The sequence below is a fragment of the Schistocerca serialis genome, chromosome 4, assembly GCF_023864345.2.
Source record: "Schistocerca serialis cubense isolate TAMUIC-IGC-003099 chromosome 4, iqSchSeri2.2, whole genome shotgun sequence".
NCBI lineage: Eukaryota > Metazoa > Arthropoda > Insecta > Orthoptera > Acrididae > Schistocerca > Schistocerca serialis.
In genome coordinates, this window is record NC_064641.1 from 250,440,527 (window position 1) to 250,463,986 (window position 23,460).

Genomic DNA, 23,460 nt, shown 5'->3' on the forward strand with positions numbered 1-23,460 from the left:
ACCTTGTTAGTGGAATAAATTGATAGCTTAACTCAGCCTGATGTGTACATGGTAATTGCTGCGGTGGCTGCTGCCATCAGGAGTGACTGATGGCAGATGGTGGAAGACATTCACCTTATGCTGGGCTGGCTTCAGTCACAGTACGATTCAAGCCATCATGACAGAGTGTCTAAAGTTTCAGAAAATCTGTGCACAGTGGGTTTCCCACATTCTGACAGAGGAGCAGAAGTAGAACAGAATTTAAACATCCTTGTGGCGCATGGAATGGTATCATGATAAACAATATTGTTTTCCATGAAGTATTTTTGTGGGAGATAAAACATGATGCCATGATTCTGAGACAGAGAACAAGTGTTAGAGCCAACAATGAAGCACATAGATCCAGCCCCATCAAAAATATCTAAAGCTGTGCACAGCAGCTCCGGGAAAGTAATGACGATCCTTTTCTTAAATTGCAAGGATCTGCTGCCCATTGACTTTCTGGGACATGGCACTAAAATTAATTCACAACAGTACATAGACACTTTGTGAAAACAGAAGTGCTCCATCAACTCCAAACACCCAGGAATGTTGATAGATGACATCATTCAGTTGCAGGATAATGCCAGCCCACATTTTGTCCAGATTGTTTCAACTACGCTGCAGAAGCTTCACTGGAAAGCCCTTACACAACCTCCATACAGTCCTGATCTCTCCGCATGTGACCATGTGACTTCCATATTTTTGGAACCCTCATGGCCGTTGTTTGGCTTTAGACAAAGAGGCATGTGTCTGAGTATGATTGCCCCTTATGGATAATCCTTCAGTCCCAACAATCATTTTGACACTGCTAGGTCTGCTAGTGCCTTAAAATTTTTACCATATGCATAATAGCAGAAGTATGTCATGCAACATATGAGGCTCAGCATTTCCTCCTCTGTAGCAGAGAAGTTCCTCTCACTTTGTTCAGTTTTTGTGGTGCATAGGCAACTGGAAGTTCCTTTCCATCAACTTCTTGACTTAACAAATAGACAAGTGCATCATTAGTAGCATCACATGATAATGTGAACTAATATGAACTTCAGTGAGAACAATACAGCAGACTAACTGGCAATAATTGTCTCAGCTTTTCAAATGCACCTTTGTATTCCAGTGTCCAGTGGAATTTTACACCTTTTTTGAATAAGTGCTTGAGAGGTTGTGCTATTTCTGCAAATTTTGGTACAAGTTTCATATAATAATTCATTAACCGTAAAAATGATTGCAACTCTTTTTCTGTCTGAAGTGTCGGAAAACTTTGTACTGTGTTTTCCAATCTAGGATCTTTCCTTATCCCCCTCATGACTAAGTACATGTCTTAAGTAATTCATCTCTTACAGCTTAAAGTGAGACTTTTCTACATTAAATGTTAGGTGTGCTGTGTCTCATGTCTTAAATACCTCCCTCAACCAACGCACATGCATCTTCATTTGTTTACAAAAACTGATATTGCCCATATACACTGTACACTACTTTGGTTTTAATCCTCTCAACACTCCATTTTCTCTCTCCATCTGAACAGGACTTGAGGAAGGCCCAATGGTACCGACCGGCCGCCATGTCATCCTCAGCCAACAGGCGTCACTGGATGTGGATATGGAGGGGCATGTGGTCAGCCACCGCTCTCCTGGCTGTATGTCAGTTTACAAGAGCAGAGCTGCTACTTCTCAGTCAAGTAGCTCCTCAATTTCCCTCACAAGGACTGAGTGCACCCCACTTGCCAACAGTGCTTGGCAGACCAGATGATCACCCATCCAAGTGCTAGCCCAGCTCGACAGTGCTTAACTTCGGTGATATGATGGGAACTGGTGTTACTACTGCGGCATGGCTGTTGGCCAACACTCCATTTGATAAATGTTAAAACATTGCTGGTATATTCTTGAACCCAAATGGTATTTATCAATATTGGTAGTGAGCCCAAGGAACAGTAACTGACAGTTTTGGTCAGTCCTCTGGTGCTGCTTCTAGCAGATGATAGCCACTCTGCAGATCTGTCATGGAAAAGCATCTAGACTGCAAAGATTGTCCAGGATTTCTGTTATATTCAGGAGTGGATATGCATCTGTAGTCGTATGATTATTGATACACCTGTAGTAACAGCAAAAAAGAAATTTCTTTGTTCTGTCCAAGCCCTTTTTTGATGAAATCAGCACTGATGCACACTACAGGCTGTTGCTTTCTGCTCTAGTAGCATTGTGTTGGTGATTAGTTAACTTCTTCATCACCAGTTGTAGGCGTTGGTACACCCAATATGTGTTATAATACAAATATGATACGTTCCTATTTGGGATTCTTTAGTGAACCTCATAAATGAACCATTCACAACATGTTGCTTCCCGGAGGCACTAAAGCATGCAAAGGTCCTGCCCTGCATAAGAAAGGAGACCCCGAAAATTATAGGCCCTTCTCTTTACAATCATCGTTTTCCAAATAATGGAGACTATAATGAAAATTAGATCCGTGGGGTACTTAACAAAGTACAATCTTGTGTAAAGAACAGTTTGGGTTCAGATATGGTAAAAGCACACAGTCAGCTATAGCACATTTTACAAATGTTGTTCTGGAAGCACTACATAAAGGAGATCATATAACAGGCATTTTCCTTGACAGCAGCAAAGCCTTTGATACAGTAGACCACAACATTCTTTTAAATAAACTGGAAGCCCTAGGTATAAGAGGGGTAACAAGTAAGTGGTTTCTTTCATATAAAAAAAAAACAGAGTGTAATGAGAAGAGATCTCTTAAACAAACTCCAGTCATACTGTTAAACATGTTTCTGCCCCAGAATACATTAATGTTGGGAGTCCCCCAAGGAAGTGTGCTTGGCCCGGTACTCTTCTTGATATATATCAATGGTTTTCCGCAGAGTGCCAAACACAGTGAAAGAATATTTTTTGGTGAAGACAATGACATTCTAATCAGTGAAATACCACCAAATATAGTGAAGGACAAAGCTGAAGAAACACTCATGCATTTATGTAGATGGGTAGACAACAACAATTTAAAAAAGAAAAAAAAACCGCTAGTGTTGTTAGTTGACATAAAAGTTTTCTGGGTATGGCACCACGTCATAATGTATAAAACTACTGCTGCTGTACAAAAACCAACGTTTCAGCCACGGTTGCAGCAGCCTTCTGTGCATTTTAAAGTGAATTTGACAATAATACGAAAATTAATAATGTGTTAATTTACTATCACATACAACATTCTATTCCAAACAGTTTCAAGTTGTTGAATTTAATGAAGATGGGGATCATGTTTTAAATGATGTTTTCCTTTCAGTGCTATCCTCACTATGTATTTGTGTGTCAGTTACATCTTGGAATTTTGTGTTTGCACATCATTAAACATATCTTCCTTCATTGTCAAGTGCACAGGAATACGCTAATGTAGTGGCCTTTGTCTCAGAGTGATGGTGAAAGAGATTTTTGTACCAGAATTTTGCTTGGTATTGGGAATCGATCAGTGGACTCTGTGACATTTCCTCTCCTTGGAGTCTGAATGCAAGAGGACATGTGACACTGTTGATGATAATCCATCAATCAGATGCAATCATGAACTGCAGCTGACTTGTTGGTGGTAATTGAGAGCAGTAGACTATTTGCTGGCATGTGGTTTCACGTTCTCCCCTCTCATTCTCTGTGTGTCTCTCATCATCATGAATAACAAAAACACGAAATCACAACCAATGTCACCAAAACAGTTAACATCTCAGTCACTTGACATACAAGCTGCTAAAGTGATATCAATTGCATCCATGAATATTTTATAATGCAAGCCATGAACAAAATCCTTTTGCTATACTTTTTGCTTGATGCCATGAGGGCTACAAATGGAATGAGGATATGCAAGACATCTGTAAAAGTGATGAATCTGAACACTAAGCATTTGGTAATACTGAAAATCTACCTGTTACTCATTACTTTTAGTAAACAGCACCATGCAGAATACATACATTGCTGTTGAGCACTGACATTGCAGATTCACTTTGATCCAAAATATATTTTGCTACTGGATAGATTTCCAGCATGTGTATTGTAGCCATCTAAGTCATTGCAATGAATGCATTTCTTACACAATAAACCTGACTACTATAATACAGACAGTTTTAAATTCTGAATAATGTGTGTAGATGTGATTCATACCTTATGAAGTTTTCATGGATAGCTTGTTCTAAGGCCCCAGTTAAATATTTGCTATACATGTTATAAAGTTGTTTCAACCAAGAAAGCTGTCTCAGTTAAAAATGCTGTGTGTATTATTTTACAGAAATAAACAAATAAATTAGGTGTTATAATTAAATAGAACCATATTAAGATTACTGCATCAGCATTGTTGGTATCTATGAGAAGAAAGTCTGAAATGATATGTGAACCTCAAAGTGTGACCAACAAAATGTTATCACTACCACTGCCAGTACTTGGCCTCCTTAGGGTAAAAATGGAAAATGCAAGAACTACTGATGGCCTAAGTTGAGCAAAAACTATCTACATAAAAGAAAATATGCGAGCAACAAAATGTGTTAGAAAATAACAATTCATTACTTTAAGCCTTGCAGAATACTAATTACTCAGTAATGAACAGACATTATTTGAAACAGTTCTTCATTTACATGAAATATGGTTTCTGTGAACTCTGCAGTTTCTTCTGAGGTCATGGGGATCAAAACAAAATGAACCAAATTATTCATTCAAATAAATCAGTTACACCTTATATTGTGTATTGAAAACAATATTGATATATTGAAGAATTTGGAACCTTAATAAACTGAAGTGTAAGAGAATCATACATACAAAATTAATTGATATCCAAGAGCCTGTACTGAAATTAAGTGGGAAAGTTATCCTGAACCTTATGTGTAATAAAATACTTCAGAGTGGAGTAAGGAGGAAGATTAAGGTTTAACACACTCACAAGAAAGAGGTCATTAGAGATGGATGACAAGCTCACATTTGACAAAGATAAGGCAGGAATTTGTTTTGTCTTGATCAGAAGAATCATCCTGGTATTCACCTTAAGTGATTTAGGAAAACTTTGGAAAATGTAATTCTGGAACGCTACAAACATATCTGTGGACCACATTCGTTTTAAATGTGAGTCCAGTGCTTTATCCATTGCATCACTGAATGTGGCAAACAGTGTAATGTGGCAAACAGTGTAATAAGAAGAGTGAAAAAAACAGTGAATAGATATGACAGGTGAGACTGAAAAACCTTAGAGGTTGGATTTGGTGGAAGTCAACAAAAAAAAGAGAGAGAAGAAAGGGACAGACTGAAGATTTCTTCGAGGCAGGGATCCGTTTGTTCAAAGTGGGTAAATTCTAATCATTATGGAGAAGACTAATGTAATTCGAAGGTAAGGGAATGATATTTGGTGCTCATTATATCTCATAATACATGGCAGATACAGAAGTACTGTTTTTTATGTCTTTTGTCTTTACATCGTGGTAAGGACAACACATAATAAAGTCAGCTCCAAGGTTACAATTTGGGGGGGGGGGGGGGGGGTGACATATTTATTGGCAAACACATTATTGAACAGTTCACAGTTCTGACATGGAATAGAAAAGAATAGTCACTTCTGGTAGAATGATAGAGTCTTTCAAATGGAGCCCAGCTTGAGGTTCATTGGCTGACATGCAGTCGTGGTCCTAGACCATGTCCAGCTTGGTAGGGGCAAAGGCTGGCAGGTGGAACCTCGGCAGTGCACTGACAGCTTATGGGAAATTAATGTTTGAAACAAAGGTAGAGTAGGGACATAAGGGTGCCAAGGGGTCAGCCAGGTGATGACATCCTAGGTGATTTCCGCTCAGGTGCAGGGTGGCTGGTAGGATGTTGGCAGAGCGCTGGCAGCTGATGGGTAACTTGTGTTCAAACCATTGACAGCTGCCAGGTTGCAAAGGTGCCGACAGGCTCGGCCAGACAACAACATCCAAGGCGGTGTCTGGCGAGTATCTAGGTCGATGTCCAGTTTCAGCCTTACACTGCACTGGGTTGATGTCCACTAGTATTCTCGGCTGTACTGGGACTGCTGCTGTTGAATGCTACCAATAGATGGGCTCCAAAGTATAGCTAACACAAAACTCAGAGCATGAGCAAATGCTCTCGAGCAGCGGTCATGCATCATCTGAAATATTATGGTGGAAGGATATTTGTGAGATGTCAGGTGATGTGTGGTTGCAATGTAATGCCATGCTTGGAGGGCCACAGTTGACATGTGAGCTGCTGCTGGGTGATACTGATGCTTCTAGTGGAGCCCACTGGAATCTGGAGCAACATGTTGCTGTGTACACAAATCAGCAGCTTGCTTTTGTGGTCTGCCAATATTTAGTAAGCACACGATGTATTCAGGCATGTTTAGGTGCTTTGGTGGACAAAGCCACAAGTAAGTTTGATTCATCTGTGAAGGAGACCACATGTATTACATTGGAGTCACCTATTCTTGAGCACTGCTTGAGTGTTTGGGATGCATACCAGATTGGATTAAAGGAAGATATAAAAGAAATTCAGAGGCGGGCTGCTAGATTAGTTACCAGTAGGATTGAATAACATGCAAGTGTTATGAAGATGCTTCGGGAACTCAAATGGTAATCCCTGGAGGGAAGGAAACATTGTTTGTGAGCAAGGATATTGAGAAACTTTAGAGAACCAGCATTCGAAGCTGACTCCAGAATGATACTACTGCTCCCAACATGCACTGCACGTAAGGACATCGGAGATAAGATACGACAAATTATGGTTTGTATGGAGGCATATAGATAGTCATTTTTCCCTCTCTCTGTTTCGGAGTGGAACAGGAAAGGAAATAACTAATAGTGGTGCAGGGTACCTTCCGCCATGCATTGTACGTGGCTTGTGGAGTATGTATATAGGTGTAAATGTAGATATGGCAACTCGCTGGCTAAAGTTAGGTTATACTGGAGGTGGTAGTGGCTAGGTGGCTCATACAGTGGCTCATACAGCCACAATAAGTGTCTTTGGCATAAAAATGCAAAATATTGAAGCATATATGTGTTAAAAGCTATTGCATTGACTATTAGAATTATAAACATCAGGGATGTCACAGATCTTTACAACTTAATTAATTCATGTCTGAAGGAAATTAAGAAAATTTTCCAGATAAAATGAAAAAAGGTTAGGTACAAAATAGGAAATCCAATGCGCTCTGACAACTACAGACCAATTAGTTTGCTTCTCATTTTCTCAAAAGTTGTAGAAACAATAACACACTGTAGATTTATGTTGTATTTGGAAAGAAATGCCATCATAAATGGTTGACAGTTTGCACTCCAGAAAGGAAAATTGACATGAGATGTGCATTTGAATGTATAAATATAATCTCAATGGGACTATATCAAGGCCAAATCCTTTTTGTATATTTTGTGACTTATCTAAAGTTTTTGGTTTAATTGGCCGTGGCATTTGAATAAGGAAACATGAACACTATGGGACTAGAAGAACTGCTCCTAGTAACTTTGAATCATACCTGCAAAATAGAAAAGCAGCAGTAGAAATACAATCCAAACAAAAGAAATATTTATCAGAATTTCAGTAAATTGATCAAGGTGTACCACAGGGTAGAATATTAGATATTATGATGTTAATGATATTTATAAACTATCTACCTCTAAATACTAAAAGAGAAGTGATTCTTTTTGCTGATGATAGCATTAGCATAATCATTGACACTAATTTACAGGATACCACAACAGAAGTGTCAATCAGTGGCTTGAAACCAATAGGCTGATGCTCAGTAATGAGAAAACTTAAATAGTGCTTTTCAGGAACAATAACAGAAGTAAAATAGAGAAATCCTCAAAATTACAAGCACTAGGTATGAATGTAGTTCAAAATGCACATTTTTTATGGCTCACTGTAGATAACTGTTTACTGTGGAAAGACCACACTACTAGCAAACTAAGTTCTGTCATATTTGTTCTCTGAAGCATTAAACCACAAGTAGCAAATAATGTTATGTGAATGTATATTTCTCATATTTTAATGTTATCATGACCTGCGACATAGAAATATGTATGGGGTCAGTTGAGTAATACAGTTAAAATCTTCAAACTGCAAAAAGTAATTATCAGAAGAATGAATAATCCAAGAAGAACAGACAGCTGTAAACCACTATTCAAAACACTTAAAATTCTTTCTTTCTACAGTATGTGTATGTATGAATTACAGTTTTTCTTCTTGGAAAAATAAGAACAAGTTTAATAAAAATGAAGACATACATAACCCTGTTACCAGAAACTGTATAAAGTTAAGTGTTCCTCAACAAAATGCAGCTGAATGTGAAAAAAACACTGCTAACGGCAGTAAAACTGTAAAAGTGTTTACCACTTTGTATTATCACCCTAAAAAAATTTAAACAACCAATAAAAATATTCTGTGTAGAAAGTCCTTTGTATTCATCCAGTGAATTCATGCGAAATTCAACAAACTGGAAATAGGTATATAGTGTGATAGAATCAAAATGTGTATAGGTAAATTGAAAACAGATAATTTGTAATTATGTATGGTACTATTGTATTTAAAAATGATATAACTGTAATTATGACTGTTATAACACACAACCTAATTCCTGATAATTAAAAAATATGTACTGCTGAAGAAACTTGCTGATATTATTTGTTAAAAAGAGTTTTTATTGCTATCAGACCAAAGGTATGGTTAAGATTCATCATTAGATATGTTTTGGTAAACAGTTCCATACATATCCATTGAATAACCAGTTGGGTCATTAGTTACAAATATGTATTATGTTAATTCTGTGCCTCAAATCATGTCCAGCCTTGGCAGATGGTTTTGTGAGAGTGTTTATTTATAATGTATGCCATGCGTACTAATAAGTAATCAAAGTAGAGCCATCCCATTTGTGCAAGTAAGATCTCTTTTCAAAATCAGTTGTAATGATATCAAAATAAGGACTGTCCAAAAGAATGTAAGCACTGGAAAGTTTTGATAATTCATACCCCCACCCCCACCCTGAATGCAACAACCATTCACAACTTATAGAGATTGGTTGGAGAAGGATCTTAGATGTGCTCATCCTTCTCTATACTACCTCATATGTGCTTAATGGGACTGACAGAAGGCCAAGATTGCACCAGCATGTGTGTGAAATGTTTTTACAACTTCTGTGGCGTAACTCAGGCAGGATGAAGTTGCCTGTTTGCTCTCTCTCCTGCTGTGTGTTGTTGGTAAACAAAGGGTTACAAATACACAAATCTGCCTCCAAATTGTTATTTGTATGAGGAACAATGGTAAACATAATAAGAATCAGATATGAATCCACAGTAACATGAAATGATGCCATCAGTATCCTGAACTTCACCATATGGGTGGAGAAGGATCCAACAGCCCATTTTTCTTTCTTTCTTTTTTTTTTTTTCAGGTTAACATTTTGTGGGAGTGTTTGTGAGATGATAGATAAAGAGGTGCGAGCCATTATGCTCACAGTTTTACAATTATTCTTGGACTGCTTCATATCTATGTTCAAGACATCAGTAAGCAAATAGATTGAAACTGTAAACTTTTAAAGCAAAATGTGACACATGTGAAACAAAAAATAACATTTTGTTCATAATTGTTGTTCAGCAGCTGCAGTTTGTATACCATTCCAGTCTGTTGGTTACTATTCGTTCCATATACTGTAGGCATTTCGTGATGTGGCAGAGTTTATTCTTCTAAAATGAAAGATGCCTATCTCATTCAATGCTTTTTTGACATAGGCTTGCTTATGATTTAAGCCTATACAGCATTGAACTTTTGAAGATGAGAGATTAATCTGGTCAAACCAGTAAAGTGAAATTAAAATTTTTTTGTGCAACTGATAACTGTTTTTTTTTATTTTGGTGAGAAAAAATAGATATAAACCAAATGTTTGAAAATATTAGCAGGCTTGTATGAAATTATAGCAAGTTAACATTTAGATATATTATTAATATTACAGTGCCATCAGGGCACAATGTCCATGGAATTGATTGACACATGGGTCTTTGAGGAGGCCTTGATGAAGCCAGCCCAGAGTCCTTGGAGTCTTGTTATTACAAATTTGTTAATAATATAACAGCTTGGAAATTGCATGCCTGTAGGCAGTACATTTGTTAAGTATAATTCACCAGGCCTTGTCCAACAGTGTCCAATTAACTCTAACACTTTTCTATATCACTAGGAGTATGTTTGTGGAGACTGTTGAGATTCCCTTTGGGCTTTCTAGATGATGAAAGCATGGTATATGCACAGTAAGAAAGAATTCTGTTAGCAACACACACTGGACCATTTCCTAGAAACATTGCTTCCAGGAAATGATCCAGCACGTGTTGCTTAGTCATTCTTAGCCCACTGCCTATGCTGTCTGAAATCTGGTGGTGTTGTATTAGAGAAGACATGAAGCCAGAGAACTGGTGTGAATTTTAGCATGCTAGTGAAAATTCTCTTTGCTTCATTTAGCTGGACATTAATATTGCTGATATGATGGCTTCTAACCCACACAGGAGCATAATATTTGGCAACGGAGCATGCAGTTGATTGTGCTGCAGTGTGTAAAGTGTCTTCTTGATCTCCCAGTGTGATGCAGTCAACTACTGATAATTTTATTTCTAATTTTATTTTTGTCTGGTTATTTCAAGATGTTTCCCAACTGCTCTATAGTGGTCATGTATAGCGTCTGAATGTTTAGGATGTAAGTTGTAGTTTGTTTTATGTTGTTCAGAACAGATTGGTAACTTATTTTGGTTATCTTTGTTGGCATTCATTTCCCTTGTAATACTTACTGTTTCGAAGGAGATGGAAGGAAACTGATACATTGTTCATTCAGCAACATTCAGAAAGTGACTAGCTGGTGGGCTCTAGTTTCGTTACTGCTTTTCATAACCTTTTGTCTCTGGCAACTCACTCAAAAGAATCCTTTTAATTTTTTTTCTTTATTTTCAACATGTTTGGTTTTCAGGATCATCAGTTTTCACTTCATGATTGCTCACTGATACTTTTGGACCAGCCTATCATAAATGTTGTCCTATAGACAGTAAAAAATTCAAATATGCTAAAGTTCTCACTTTACAAAGCTATGGCATTTCGTATCAACATTCATTCTAAGTGTTAAAAATCGTTAAAAATTCACACTGAAAAATTATTTCATGCAGTTGAGAGACTGTTCATACAGTGCTTGCTGTAGTATATTTAAAAGTAGACTTAATCTGTCTCATTCTCTGAAATATGCAAAATGTGGATAAGTCAGGTGACCTTCAAATACATGCTCTTTTGAGTGTAGAAACTTAGAAAAGAACAACTAAAAGTAGATTGTAAAAATGGGAATGTTCATTTTCCTTTTATTTTACTTTATTTCTTATCTTCTATGCTATTTCACTTTCCTTTCATAGAGGTCAAAATTACACAGGAATGTTGCACCCTCTGAAGTATAATAGAGTTTCAAATGTTCTAGTTTGTGAAAGTGTTGCACTTTTGACAATAATAACTGAATCAGAAAAACTTCTAGGTTTTCCCACTACATTCCTATTATCATTTCTCTTTGATGTGGACTGTGTTAAAAATAATTTTTCAGTTGTTGAATCATATTGTAAGTTATTCTTCTCCCTAGCATAATAATGTGTCATTGACTTCGTAGGATTTTGTGAGATGGTTGTTGAAATGATGATGGAAAAATGACACTCGTGTTTATTTATGATTTGCAAGAGAAGTACAATATTTCTATATTATATTCACTTTTTTGTTTAACTTATTCTTTCATTTGAAATCTCTACTTCAGACTATGCATGGAGTAGTACCTGAGTCTAGTACTACCATTTAAGATGAGGGTACATATGGCACTGCATTTACTGTAAGCAGTCTTTCATTATTTTCTACATAAGCAGCTGCATGCAGCCGCAGGTCAGTTGCCACAGCACTGTGAGCAATGATGTGTAGAACCCGACTCCCCTAGCAACAATGAGTCACACTTTTCAACCAGGGAGGGGAAATGAGTGTGAGTGTGAGGTGGGGGAGTCGGAGGGCCCCACAGGCGGGCCCAGCTACTTCTCAGACTGTCAGACTATGGATTCAGGAGCTCTTGTTAAACAGCTGCAGGCAGCACTGTTCCCTATCTGTTCGAAGGGTGAGTAAAACTGTTGCTGTCTTTCACATTTTGCAGTAGCTGGAAAAGCAAAATGTATCAGGGACAATGAGAATGTTTTTGTTTATTTTAAAATTACAAAATAAACTATATTTAATTGTGATCTGTGGTAAGAATGCAGTTAAATAACTTGTGAAGTAGTGACTGGGAGATGTTCATTTTCCTTAATCACTCAGTTTGTATCTGTTCAATAAATATTTTGTGATATTCCTCTATCTTTGGTTACTTTACTTGTCAGACTACTATCTCTTGAGTTTATTATTTTCCCAAAAGAAATAAGTTTGCATGCAGTGAATTTAAATGCTGTTTAATGCCACTCTACCTTCTTACCTTTTGACAGATTACTCTACCTTTTTATGCACTGACTGCTAAGAATATAGTTTTACTTAATTTTTTATGATAACCAAAATACAGACATGCTTTTAAAAATTCATACTTTAATTACAGAAAATTTATTAACTCAGAGGTATTGTGTAAAAGTTTGTATGTGCTGTTTTAATGTTAATGGACATCTTTGTGTTTAAAGCAATGAAAAAACTGTTATTCACTTTTAATCTCAAGCCAAAAACCAAGTTTGAGTTTAATGTTAATGTTTCTCCTATCTAGTTGTGACTTAGGATGTTTGGACAGCATAATGCGAAATCAACCACTGTAATATGTACAAGACACAAGCTCTATCAATATTTGATTGTATTTATAAGAGCGATGAGAGGTAATTGTTAAGTTTTGTGTCTTAATGCTAAGTTAATATTTTTTTATTGAGGGGTGGGGGGTCATTGAGTTGCCATTTGTGCTCCTAAATGTGCCTAAATCAATGCAGCAGTTAGCATTTTTCAAATCATTCATATTTGTAAATACAGATCTTGCACCCACAATTGGGAATACTATAGCTATTGACACAAAACTTTCGAACAAAGTTATGTACTGTTCCTCTGTTATATACATGCAGCTTCAGTAAGTGGATGCATTTTCTTCTCTCGGAAAATGGTTTCGTATTAGCATATAATGCAAATTTTATTGTGATATAATCCATTTATCTGAATCGTTTGTCAATAAGAAAGGGCTTTGAAACAGATTTATAGTCAGATTGCATATGAAATGAAGGTACTCTCATAAAAAATAAATTCAGAGGGGAACCAAACTGTCAGTTGTTGTCAGTAATGTTTCTGACGTAAGAACACTGTGAAGGTAATTCTGATGAACCCATGTTTCTGGCTCATTTAATTTATTATGAATTTCTGTTGAATGATTGACTTTATTTTATGACCGCAAGTTGTTTCCATTGTTTAATGTCTTAAATGGGCTCTGTGTTGTCTAATCCAAGAATTACCTCACTTGCATGTGTTGTAATTTAGGCACATCTTAGAACTATGATAGGTAACGAAAAAACTGTTCTTTTTTACAAAAACATGTGGACTTTGTTATGAACAATCCATTGTAGTTTGAGAGTGATAGAGGTGTTTACCAATATAGTACTAGAAACAGAAATTATATGCATTTCTCTCTACTGAATCTAATTTTGGCACAGAAAGAAGTGCAATATACAGCTATAAAACTCTTGTGATAATCTGCCCAGAGAAATAATATGTCTGACAGATACTAGATGTATTTTCAAATGTAGATTAAAGTTGTCTCTGAATTGTTAATTGTGGTTTATTAGTCTCATAATGTACATAATGTAAATAATTTTATTTAGGTACAGGAGACATGTCAAAATTGTGCTAAAACTTCACAATAAATGTTGAACAACCAATCTTAGTAACAGCATCATAACAGTCTGCTTGTGTCTGTGTATGTGCGGATGGATATGTGTGTGTGTGTGAGTGTATACCTGTCCTTTTTTCCCCCTAAGGTAAGTCTTTCCGCTCCCGGGAATGGAATGACTCCTTACCCTCTCCCTTAAAACCCACATCCTTTCGTCTTTCCCTCTCCTTCCCTCTTTCCTGACGAAGCAACCATTGGTTGCGAAAGCTAGAATTTTGTGTGTATGTATGTGTTTGTTTGTGTTTCTATCGGCCTGCCAGCGCTTTCATATGGTAAGTCACATTATCTTTGTTTTTAAATACAGTAATATAATTTAATAGAAGGAAACATTCCACGTGGGAAAAATTATATATAAAAACAAAGATGAGGTGACTTACCGAACGAAAGCACTGGCAGGTCGATAGACACACAAACAAACACAAACATACACACAAAATTCAAGCTTTCGCAACAAACTGTTGCCTCATCAGGAAAGATGGAAGGAGAGGGGAAGACGAAAGGAAGTGGGTTTTAAGGGAGAGGGTAAGGAGTCATTCCATTCCCGGGAGCGGAAAGACTTACCTTAGGGGGAAAAAAGGACAGGTATACACTCGCACACACGCACATATCCATCCACCCATACAGACACAAGCCACTTGTCTTTTTAGAATTCTGGCTTCATATTAAATATATCCTACCCATTAATTTATTATATATTGTCATCCTCATATACTGTCAAGCCCATGCATATAATTTCAGTTTATATGTGGGTAGCATAAAATGCTTTTTATTTCTCATATTGTATGTATGGTTAAAATGATCGGCTTCAAATAATTTTTGGCTGCTGTGAAGGAAGATTACAATTTCATAAATGTATATGGAGGGAATGGTTCCGCTTTGTAGTTTGCAAAATTATGGCCGACAAAATTCTCTTTGCTGTGCGGTACACATATATCTGACAATTTTCTTCTGCAGTTTCTATATTCGTGACACACTATTTGAACATCCCAGAAAATTGTGCCATACCTAATAACAAACTCAAAATAACAATGATGTGTTATTTTTCGTGAACTCATGTCAATAAAACTGCTTAATTAATTTGATGGGAAGTCAATATTTGTATTCCAGCTTAAGTTTGTGTCCTCATTTAGTCTAAGAAATTTGATCACATCACCTTCTTTCATAAGTTAAGTTGTATTTTAAGTACCATTCATTTGGAATGGTTTTGAAAGGTACCTTATGGTTTTTTTCAATATTCAGTTTCAACCTATTTGGCTGGAACTGGTTTTAAGATATGAAGTTCGCTCATGATACAACTCAGAATTTTTTCTGCATTGTAATCTTCAGTTAAAACCGAAGTATCATTTGTATTCAGAACTGATGGGGAATTTATATTTATGGATAAGTCATATATGTAGAATAGGAACAGGATTGGCCATAAAATGGAACTTAAGTCATACCTTGCAACCCTGTACTCCATTTAGAATAATAATTCTCTGCAATTCATATGATAATTACCCTTTGTTTTCTGTTATGCAGGTATGGTGTAAGCCATTTCAGAGCATTGCCCTTAATCCCACATTTATGTAATTTGTGGATAAGCAAGGCATGGTTTGCAGAGTCAAAGGCCTGTAACTTTACTCCTCTGAGCCAATGCTTTCATATCTTCTCACTAAAGTTATCCAGTGCATCCAGAGTGATTTTTCCTTGCTGGAATCCAAATTGGTTACTCATAATGTATCATTTTTTACAATAAAATTTTGTATCTGGTTTGTGCTTACTTTCTCTAGCACTTTTGACAGGGCTGGAAGAATAGAAATAGGGTGATGGTTTCCCAAGTCTCCACTTGACCCATTCTTGAGCAGAGATGTGATTTCGGCATGCTTCAACATATCAGGAAAACATCCTTGTTCAAAAGATTGGTTGATAATTTGTGTTAAAGGATGTGCTATTATGTGGTACCGTGCTTTAATCACTTTATAGCCTTTCCATTTCCTGTACAAATTTGCTTTCAGTAGCAGTGCCTCTGTCAAAATTGGCTGAAAAGTTGATGGGGAGCCAATATATTACTAATAATGAAGGCTACACCAGAAATTTGCAGTTCAAACACTTTACTATAATTTTAACACTGAATGAGCTACTGTTTATCACCAGTTTGTGTCTCCTTTACTTTAATTATGTGACAGATAAAACAAATAGCGACATACTGCAGTCAGTTTATGTTCTATAATATGATTGTTCAAGTGCAATAACCTAATACTAATGCAAATATTCATTAAAATTCAAGTTTGGTGAACAAATAATTAGCACAGTCACTGTCTCTCAAATTTAATAGTCAATATTAGCAAGAGAGTGATATGCACAGTAAGTAAGACTTTTCTTAGCCTAGCTCTGTTGTCATAGTGAGTGATAATCATTATTGAAGTTTGACATAGTCCATGGGAATAATTACAAGTTAATAGTCAGTCATTAGGAAATAATGACTGAGTGACTGAATTAACTTCCAGACATGAAATTTACGAGGGTCATTCAATAATTAGAGAGACAATTTGGTCTGGAGAAAAAACCATTTATTTTAAAAAAACAATACTTTTTCTACTTTTCAACATAATCCCCTTAAACATTTATGCACTAGTTCCAATAGGTTACAAGCTTTTTTTATTCCAGCCGCAAAGAACACTTTATCTTGATGTTTGAACCAATTTCCCACAAACTTTTTCACATCCTCGTTGTCTGGAACCTCTTCCCGTGTAATGCCTCCTTCATTGCACCAAAAAAAAAAGGAAATCACTAGGTGCTAAATCAGGACTGTAAGGGGGATGAGGTAGTACTTTTCAGCCCATTTTGTTGATGGTTTCACGGGTTACTTGAGCAATATGAGGATGTGCATTGTCTCGCTGGAGAATCACACCTCCCCTCTGAGGTCCATGATGTCTGTATCTCATGACTGGCTTCATCTTGTTTAAAAGCAAATCCGAGTAGTATTGGCTTTTCATTGTATGCTGCTCTTCAAGATAATCACAAAAAACTGAACCTTCAGCATCCCAAAACACCCTCAACATGACTTTTCATGCTGATGCTCGGGTTTTGAATTTTTTCTTGACAGGTGAGGTGGTGTGCTTCCACTCCATGCTTTGTCTTTTTGATTGTGGCTCATAATTGTGAACCCAAGTTTTATCACAAGCTAAAATTTTGTTGAGGAAGTGCTCACCTTCTCTTTCATAACATTCCTTTAGCTATGTGCACACTCTCAACCTTGTTTCCTTGTGTAGCCACATCAACTCTGTTAGGACCCATATTGCACAAGTTTTGCGGTACTTCAGCATGTTACAGATGATGTTATGAACTGTACCAGTACTAACTTGAACATCATCAACTATCATTTCCACAGTCACATGGCAGTTGGCACGAATAATGTCATCAATTCGAGTTTCAAGTGAGGGAGCTGAAACTGCAACTGGCCAGCCAGAATGGTGTTCGTCAGTCATTGAGTCGCAGCCATTTTTGAACTGCTCTATCCACTTGTAAAAATTTGCATGATTCATACAACCCTCACCATAAACTTTAGACATTATACAGTATAGATTCACTGGTTTCTCGCCTTCAACAAGTAAAAAATGAATAACAGAACATTGTTCAACTAAAATGGATGTTTCAAGCGGACTCACCATCTTGAAATATATTTTTGATATTATAAACAAAACAATGTTGATACATCAGCTGATCAGGACTCATTCCAGTGATGCCAACTAAAAGCCATAAAAGTACTGAACTTGACCTACTAACAGTTTTTTCCCCAGACCAATTTGTCTCTTTAATTATTGAATGACTCTCGTAGATAGCTTGTGCCACATTTCTGACTTGTAATTTGTACTGTATCATATGCAGTATATTATTCTGTATTTTTGGATACAGATCTGGCTCATTTCATGACTCATTGCAAACTGAACTTCATCTGAACAAAAATGACTTTCAACATAAATTGACAGTAATTAAAACTGAAGTTGTCTCTTTGATTTATGTTTATGAATAGTTGAGGAGATTCATTTTAACATGGACTTTCAGATACAGTAATCATTTCTGTTGAATTATGCTGCATAGTTTGCCTAGTAATGGAATTCTATTTCAGTAACGTCTCAAAAATGAGATCAACAGGAAGTGCAAAATGGGTCGGTGGGGATGGCTAGTGCACAAATGTAAGGGTGTAGAGGCATACACTCCTGGAAATTGAAATAAGAACACCGTGAATTCATTGTCCCAGGAAGGGGAAACTTTATTGACACATTCCTGGGGTCAGATACATCACATGATCACACTGACAGAACCACAGGCACATAGACACAGGCAACAGAGCATGCACAATGTCGGCACTAGTACAGTGTATATCCACCATTCGCAGCAATGCAGGCTGCTATTCTCCCATGGAGACGATCGTAGAGATGCTGGATGTAGTCCTGTGGAACGGCTTGCCATGCCATTTCCACCTGGCGCCTCAGTTGGACCAGCTTTCGTGCTGGACGTGCAGACCGCGTGAGACGACACTTCATCCAGTCCCAAACATGCTCAATGGGGGACAGATCCGGAGATCTTGCTGGCCAGGGTAGTTGACTTACACCGTCTAGAGCACGTTGGGTGGCACGGGATACATGCGGACGTGCATTGTCCTGTTGGAACAGCAAGTTCCCTTGCCGGTCTAGGAATGGTAGAACGATGGGTTCGATGACGGTTTAGATGTACCGTGCACTATTCAGTGTCCCCTCGACGATCACCAGTGGTGTACGGCCAGTGTAGGAGATCGCTCCCCACACCATGATGCCGGGTGTTGGCCCTGTGTGCCTCGGTCGTATGCAGTCCTGATTGTGGCGCTCACCTGCACGGCGCCAAACACGCATACGACCATCATTGGCACCAAGGCAGAAGCGACTCTCATCGCTGAAGACGACACATCTCCATTCGTCCCTCCATTCACGCCTGTCACGACACCACTGGAGGCGGGCTGCACGATGTTGGGGCGTGAGCGGAAGACGGCCTAACGGTGTGCGGGACCGTAGCCCAGCTTCATGGAGACGGTTGCGAATGGTCCTCGCTGATACCCCAGGAGCAACAGTGTCCCTAATTTGCTGGGAAGTGGCGGTGCGGTCCCCTACGGCACTGCGTAGGATCCTACGGTCTTGGCGTGCATCCGTGCGTCGCTGCGGTCCGGTCCCAGGTCGACGGGCACGTGCACCTTCCGCCGACCACTGGCGACAACATCGATGTACTGTGGAGACCTCACGCCCCACGTGTTGAGCAATTCGGCGGTACGTCCACCCGGCCTCCCGCATGCCCATTATACGCCCTCGCTCAAAGTCCGTCAACTGCACATACGGTTCACGTCCACGCTGTCGCGGCATGCTACCAGTGTTAAAGACTGCGATGGAGCTCCGTATGCCACGGCAAACTGGCTGACACTGACGGCGGCGGTGCACAAATGCTGCGCAGCTAGCGCCATTCGACGGCCAACACCGCGGTTCCTGGTGTGTCCGCTGTGCCGTGCGTGTGATCATTGCTTGTACAGCCCTCTCGCAGTGTCCAGAGCAAGTATGGTGGGTCTGACACACCGGTGTCAATGTGTTCTTTTTTCCATTTCCAGGAGTGTATATGACGACTAGGGGTAAGGTAGATACTGCCTACAAGAAAATTAAAGAGACCTTTGGAGAAAAGAGAACCACCTGTATGAATATCAAGAGCTCAGATGGAAAGCCAGTTCTAAGCAAAGTAGGGAAAGCAGAAAGGTGGAAAAACATATAGAGGATTTATACAAGTGTAATGTACTTGAGGGCAATATTATGGAAATGGAAGAGGGTGTAGATGAAGATGAAATGGGAGATATGATATTGCACGAAGAGTTTGACAGAGCACTGAAAGACCTAAGTCAAAACAAGGCCACGCGAGTAGACAACGTTCCATTAGAACTACTGATAGCATGGGGAGAGCCAGCCATGACAAACTCTTCCATCTGGTGAGCAAGATGTATGAGACAGGCGAAATACCTTCAGACTTCAAGAAGAATATAATAATTCCAACCCCAAAGAAAGCAGATATTGACAGGTATAAAAATTACTGAACTATCAGTTTAATAAGTCATGGCTGCACAGTACTAACACGAATTCTTTACAGACGAATGGAAAAACTGGTAGAAGCCGACCTCAGGAAGGTTCAGTTTGAATTCCATAGAAATGAAGCAAGACTGACCCTATGACTTATCTTAGGAGGAAGGTCAAGGAAAGGCAAGCCTACATTTCTATCATTTGTAGACTTAGAGAAAGCTTTTGACAATGTTGACTGGAATACTCTCTTTCAAATTCTGAAGGTAGTAGGGGTGAAATACAGGGAGCGAAAGGCTATGTGCAATTTGTACAGACACCAGATGGCAGTTATACAAGTTGAGGGGCATGAAAGAGAAGCAGTGGTTGGGAAGTGAGATAGGGTATAGCCTATCGCTGATGTTATTCAATCTGTATATTGAGCAAGCAGTAAAGGAAACAAAAGAAAATTTGGAATAGGAATTAAAATCCATGGAGAAGAACTAAAGACTTTGAGGTTTGCCGCTGACATTGTAATTCTTTCAGAGGCAGCAAAGGACCTGGAAGAGCAGTTGAATGACCTGGATAGTGTCTTGAAAGGAGGATATAAGATGAACATCAAGAAAATCAAAACTAGTATAATGGAATGTCCGCTGTAAATGGTAACAGCCAAAAAGTTGCAAGATAAAGATTTATTAAAATCTGTGACCACAGTTTTGGTATATCTAAACATACGTTCACCAGAAGCAAAAATACACCTGAACAGGAAGACATCTTCATTAGCAAAAAACTTAGCAACATAACTGAGATAGTTTCAAACTCCTTGTTCTAACGTAATATAGTCTGGCTGAGCATAGCTAGTTTTCTTGTCTGTTGACGCTGATGGTCGAAGTAGAGAGGATATAAAATGTAGACTGGTAATGGCAAGGAAAGCATTTCTGAAGAAGAGAAATATGTTAACATCAAGTGTAGATTTAAGTGTCAGGAAGTATTTTCTGAAAGTGTTTACATGGAGTGTAGCCCTGTATGGAAGTGAAACATGGACGATAAATAGTTTAGAGAATAGCAGCTTTTGAAATTTGGTGCTACAGAAGACTGCTGAAGATTAGATGTGTAGATCACCTAAATAGTGAGGAGGTACTGAATAGAATTGGGGAGAAGAGAAATTTGTGGCACAACTTGACTAGAAGTATGGATCGGTTGATAGGACATGTTCTGAGGCATCAAGGGATCATCAATTTAGTATAGGAGGGCAACGCGGAGAGTAAAAATCGTAGAGGGAGACCAAGAGATGAATTCACTAAGCAGATTCAGAAGGATGTAGGTTGCAGTAGGTACTTGGAAATGATGAAGCTTGCATAGGATAGAGTAGCATGGAGAGCTGCATCAAACCAGTCTCTGGTCTGAACACCACAACAACAACAACAACAACAATGTTTTAACTATGGGCATTAATTACTTTGGAATTAATTGAGTGCAAGAGTCGCTTACATATTTTCATCATTAGCTGCTCAATACTTTATTTTTTCTATAAGTTTTTCATCTTCTTTATCAGGAAGTCAGTAATGAGGTATATGTTTAAACATGAACAATGATAATGAAATTCAAAATTATAGATTTTAGTAATTAGTACAGTTTTTAGGTGAACTAACTGTCTCATTCTATTCCTGATAACAAAAGGTATGTAATAGATAATGAAGTTGGATAAGCCCTGATTCAGTATTTGAGATTTTTAGGTTCTGTGCACATGTTATATTAATGACAAAATTGAAGATGTCTCAGAATTTACACATAGACATAAAATTAATAACAGTAGTAATAAAATAATGAAATAATAATAGTTTGGGGATGGAGGAAGAGAAAATGGAACAGCTTGAAGGAATCCACCTGCTTTGTTCGAAATTCAGCATGTATCCCATTCCACCCAACAGAATTATTACTTTTTGATGATATAACATTTTCCACGTCCTTTATTGAGTGTTTTTGAAAATCTGTTACATACTCAGCTTTTGGCTGGTGTCCAATGGGATTTACTTCACTCTGGTACCCTACTATGTCAACATCTGACCTAGCCATATTTTTGAGGAATCTATTTAAATACTTTGATTTTGGAGTTGGGTTTACAGTAAGGCAATCACCTACATTAATCATAGATATTTCATGGCTACTAACTCCAATGCTGAATTGTGATTTGGCAGCAGACAATACAGTCTTTGTCTTACTTTTAGGTTGTAAAATCAACTCATAGTTTGGCATTTTTGTGGCTGTCTTCACACCTTTTTTTAAAAAAATTATAATATCTAACATACTCAGTAAAATGGCAGTTTTATCATATTTCAGTTCATTGTGGAGTTACCTCTTCCTGACACTAGAAATTTGCATACCTTGTGTCATCCACTTACGTTTACCAGTCATTTGTTCACACATGTTTTTAACTGGAAAACATTAATTAAACATCTCATGAAAGCTACTTAAAAATTCTCAAAGTTACTACTACTTGAAATACAGCAGTCAAAAGGCCATTCAATATCACTTTACTGAACTGTTTTCATCAGAATTCCTTTTATACAGCTTCCATAACTTGAAATCATGCTGTTTATTCTTGCTAGTTCAGTGGATAATCCAGAAGGGGTCAGAGATTCCTAAATCTAAGCAAAATTTGTAAATATCTTCAAACACAAAATGTGTTAAAATATTATCAGTGCAGGTCGCTGACTGTATATTTTCTGTAGTGGCTTGCATGAAGTATACATTGAAGCTAAAGTTATTTATTATGTCAGTGTTGTTTATGTGTCATTACTTTCAGCTATGGTATTAATATTAAAGTCATCAGATATTAAAATGTTTTTCCTTTTGAGGTTTTAAGCAGGCTCTGAAATTTGGTGAGAAAAGCTTCAGTTGTAGCTGATACTCTGTAGATAGAAACTACTATGACCTTTAGATCCCGTAACTCTCAAATATACACTATTCATTCAAATAATTAAAATAATTTCTATTTTATTCACCTTTACAATTCCTTGTTTATCATAGAGGAATACTTGAATATAAATTAGAATAATGATTTCTGTTCAAATATTTCTCTGTGATATAGAAGCAATTGTTAAGGAGAATAAAATATGAAATAGGAAATTATTTTAATTATTTGAATGAAGAGTGTATATCTATATGTTACATATTATTATTATTGAGATTGAGTAACAATTGGAAATAACAAAAATACCTTTATTTTATGTTTCGTATTATTATTATTTAGATATGTTCATTAACAATAACTTACAAAGTAGTCATAACATTCTGCCTTGTAAAATTGTAGTTTTGTTTCCTGCAATTGTGAAAATTTGAGTGTATTTGGCTAAAGCACAAGAGGAATTAGCAGAATTGTGAGCTTCGGTTTGCGGTAGTAACATTTGGGCTAGGTCATAAAGCCTCCCAAATCAGTGATAAAACCCAGGAAGTGCTACAAATCTGATAGCTTCAGTCTAGCTAACTCTAATAGCTT

The 23,460-nt window shown here is 37.6% G+C and overlaps 1 protein-coding gene across 1 annotated transcript in view; it reads left to right on the forward strand.

Annotated features, from left to right (window-relative positions):
- The first annotated feature begins 12,074 nt into the window (after positions 1–12,074).
- LOC126474385 (cytosolic carboxypeptidase Nna1) overlaps positions 12,075–23,460 on the forward strand; it is a 325,956-nt gene continuing 314,570 nt past the window's right edge. The window contains exon 1 of the mRNA XM_050101852.1: positions 12,075–12,135. Within this exon, the coding sequence (XP_049957809.1) occupies positions 12,075–12,135 (61 nt within the window). The remainder of the gene's footprint in view (positions 12,136–23,460) is intronic.